The sequence below is a fragment of the Austrofundulus limnaeus genome, unplaced genomic scaffold, assembly GCF_001266775.1.
Source record: "Austrofundulus limnaeus strain Quisiro unplaced genomic scaffold, Austrofundulus_limnaeus-1.0 Scaffold195, whole genome shotgun sequence".
Lineage (NCBI taxonomy): Eukaryota > Metazoa > Chordata > Actinopteri > Cyprinodontiformes > Rivulidae > Austrofundulus > Austrofundulus limnaeus.
In genome coordinates this window covers 98,615-102,254 of record NW_013952597.1, presented here as the reverse complement: position 1 = coordinate 102,254, position 3,640 = coordinate 98,615, and the positions used below count along the sequence as shown (strand labels likewise).

The window sequence follows — 3,640 nt, the reverse complement described above, 5'->3', positions numbered from 1 at the left end:
GTCGTCGATTAATCGTGGCAGCCCTATTGGCGAGTATTAGGCAAATATTTTTTATGATAAAAAGAAGAAAATTCCCCACTTTTAATGGAAATGACACCAAAAACTAACGAAGACAACTTAAGCTAATGAGGGGCAGGTCAAATTGACCCAAATCCGATTTTTTTCTGTCCATATATGACTTATTAGATGATTTTATGGCAGTCTGAATGTGAAAAATCCAATTTGAAGGTCCACAATGACACAAAAGATTGGATCTGAGCAAAAAACAAAAAGTAGTCACAAATGAGCATTAATACCTGCAACGTGGATTTAGTCTTAGATCACTTTTTTTAATTGAAAGTGAAGATAAGAAAACTACACTTTAATAAAACTCTTTAACAAATGTACTTCTCAGTTAAATACTGTCAATTTTACAGTACATTTACATTTATTACTGTTAATAAGTAAACTAAGAAACATTGTGGAAATGTCAGTTGCCAAAATTYGAGTGAAAGCTGTAGATTTTCATAAGACGTCTGACACACGACTCACCGGTGTGACCATGACTAGTCCGATCAGGAAACAAACGATGCACACAAACAGCAGCAGCAGCTCTCTGCGGTGGCCTCGTCGAATCAGATGAGGGTACAGGTCAGTCACTGATGTCATCAGGGCCTCCAGGCTCACAAACTGGGTCAAAGAAGACAGAAGTGTGTGTGTGTGTGTGTGTGTTTACAGCTTCACATATAATGTTACACACGTCACTGCCATCAGAATTCAGTCAGTATCTACCTGCGTGTCCAGTCCCAGCATGATGATCATGAGGAAGAAGCAGACCGCCCAGAGCTGAGGAAGAGGCATCATGGCTACAGCCCTTGGGTAGRCGATGAAGGCCAGACCGGGCCCTGATGAAAGAGGCGGGAAGAAAATAAGAAAACTTTGTGCTTTCAAAAACAAACTGGCTTTGATTCAAAACTCCATCATTTTACTCCCTGAGAAATTGATCAACAATTTCTTTCTCAGTTCAAATGCGTATATTGTTAAAAATGGATTTTTAAGATCTCGTCAGGCACAGGCTATGTAGAAGCTCTCATAAAATTCATTTAGAGTCTTGAAATTTCAGCTCTGCTAGTTGCAGATGATGTGGTCTTGTTGGCATCATCGTACGGTGATCTCCGGCTCTCATTAGTCGTGTTTCCATCCAACTTTAATTCGAATTTTGAGCAAATTTAAAAATTTTCACAAAAAGGAAAATAAGAAGAAATGCGAATCAGACGTGTTTCCATCAATTGGCTTGAACTGAATCAACCAGGCTACGGAAAGTGTAATTACGTCAGACACATGGCTATAGTAAACAGGAAGTAGAAGTGGCAAACTTGCAGGGATCTCAGAAAAACGGAGAGAAGTTACCAGGAACGTGTTGCTACTATCAGGAAAATTGTAATTATTCTGTCATATTAACTAGTTTTGGCGATGTTACATGCTGTCTGGAGACGTAGAGAAACAAAATGCAACTCTCTTCACGTTGCGGGAATAACTGGGAAGACACCGACATCAGGAGGAGGGTCCAGCAAATGTGTTTCCATCTCTCCTTTTGCACATCTACTCTTTTTAGAAAAACCCAAAAACCACCTCAAGCGAGCACATAAACGTTTTTGCGTATTCGAGGAAGTTTTTTCGAATCATGCCTTTTCCATTCACCTTTTCTGATGCGATACTTCAAAATACGCATTAAAAAAACGTTGATGGAAACACGGGTTACTGGAGCAATTCTCTGCAGAGTGTGAGGCGTCTGAGATAAAGATCAGCACCTCCAGATCTGAGGCCATGGTTCTCCATCGGAAAATGAGGGACTATCTTCCCTAGGTTGGTGGTGAGGTGCTGCCTCAGGTGGAGGAGTTTAATTATACCAGGGTTCTGTTAACACTTGAGGGAAAAATGAAGGATGAGATTAAAAGACAGATTGGAGCAGTATTGTTGACTCGGTTTGTTTTGAAGCTGAGCTGCAAGGTGAACTTGTCAAATTTGAAATGAAAGTGGATCACCAGCTGTGCTTTAATGGATATCACTGGTTAGATAAAAATGTTTGCTTTCTTTAGGACACAATATTTGATTGATTTCTGTTTCTGTTTGAACATCCTGTTTCACCTGATTGGGCCACAGTGGAGATATCCACTCCCTGTTCCTCAGCCATGAAGCCCAGCACCGAGAAGATGGCAAAACCGGCCAGGAAGCTGGTGCTGCTGTTCAGGAGGCACAGCAGGAAGGAGTCCCTGGAAAACAAGCAAATATATGAGAACTGAACAAAAACAGTTGTGTTAAAAATTGTTTTTTTTTTTTGGTCAAATCCAGGGAGTTGTGAAGAGTAAAGCACTGCTTGGAGGGGTGAGACTGTGGGAAACATGGCAGCAAGAGATTTTCTTTGAGGTGTGGCTGTATCAGCGTGTTTTCTCTTTCCATTCCTGCCATTCCTTCTGGAAGCCATCTGACCGGTGGGAGCTAACATCTTATATTTCAGTGGGGAAAAAAAAAAGTTTGGCATGGAGTGTGTGTGTGCGTGTGTGTGTGTGTGTTTGGAGTGGAGCTGCTGCATCAGTGTGGCTGTCTGACAAAAAGAGTCTCACTTATAGCAGTCATTGTTGTATTTGTTGTAACTGCCCAAGGCTGTGAGGCTCCCCAAGCAGATGCCATAAGAGAAAAATATCTGGGTGCCTGCATCCATCCATACCTGCAGAGAAAAAGAGGAGATAAAAAAGAAGAGATGAGCTGCATCTCTCTGCTCTTTGGGGTTAAAGAGAAGTCACAAAATCCTGACACAAAACTCAAACCTTGTGATTATGAACTCAGGTTTATGAGTTTTCTCTCACTCACCTCAAATCGACTACAAGAGCTGCAATACCACCTGAAAGAGCAACTCRAAGAACTTGTGCCCTCCTACGACACGCTTTAAATAAAAACAAAACTTTCTGCCTCATATGAGGAGYGTTTGTGTTTTTGTACCTGTGGGTCGGCCAGGCGGGTGTGGTTCGGTTTGAGGTAGAAGACGATGCCCTGCATTGCTCCGGGCAGCGTGGCGCCACGCACCAGCAGCACCAACAGCATGACGTAYGGGAAGGTGGCGGTCAGGTACACCACCTGAAACGGACGGAGAACGTGTAGGAATGTTGTGAAAGAGGAGCAACACTGGAAGGACAAGACTTTAATGGTCTCTAATTGAGGGAATGCTAAACAAGGAAACCCTGAAAGCTTTAAAATGTTTTTGAGCTTCAAGTTAAAATTATGGGAGAGTTCAGTCCCTCATTTCATCTGCTACCRTTTAATTTTAACTGTACAACTCAGGTTTGTAGTTTCTTTTAAGGCTTTGTGTCACTTCTACAAGAGATGATGTTAGCTTTAACTCTGTGGATCAACTCTTCAGATGATTCAAAATGCTGCTGCCAGAGTTCTGATGACAGATCATATTTCTCCAGTTTTAGCTTCTCATCATTGGCTTCCTGTCAAAATCACAATATAATTTAAATCTTATTTTTAAACATACAAAGCTCTTAATAACCAAGCTCCATCATTAAATAAATACAGCGGGTAAAATAAGTATTGAACACGTCACCATTTTTCTCAGTAAATATATTACTAGAGGTGCTAATGACATGAAATTTTCACC

At 41.3% G+C, this 3,640-nt stretch overlaps 1 protein-coding gene across 3 annotated transcripts in view; it reads right to left on the bottom strand.

Annotated features, from left to right (window-relative positions):
* The window catches only part of LOC106524653 (sodium- and chloride-dependent GABA transporter 2), a 36,237-nt gene that overhangs the window by 7,411 nt on the left and 25,186 nt on the right, over positions 1-3,640 (bottom strand). For all 3 annotated transcript variants that reach the window (XM_014018547.1, XM_014018545.1, XM_014018546.1), the window contains exons 7-11: positions 2,980-3,114; positions 2,604-2,707; positions 2,128-2,252; positions 772-884; positions 532-669 (exon numbers count right to left, since the gene is read on the bottom strand). In XM_014018547.1, coding sequence (XP_013874001.1) covers positions 532-669; positions 772-884; positions 2,128-2,252; positions 2,604-2,707; positions 2,980-3,114 — 615 coding nt within the window. The remainder of the gene's footprint in view (positions 1-531; positions 670-771; positions 885-2,127; positions 2,253-2,603; positions 2,708-2,979; positions 3,115-3,640) is intronic.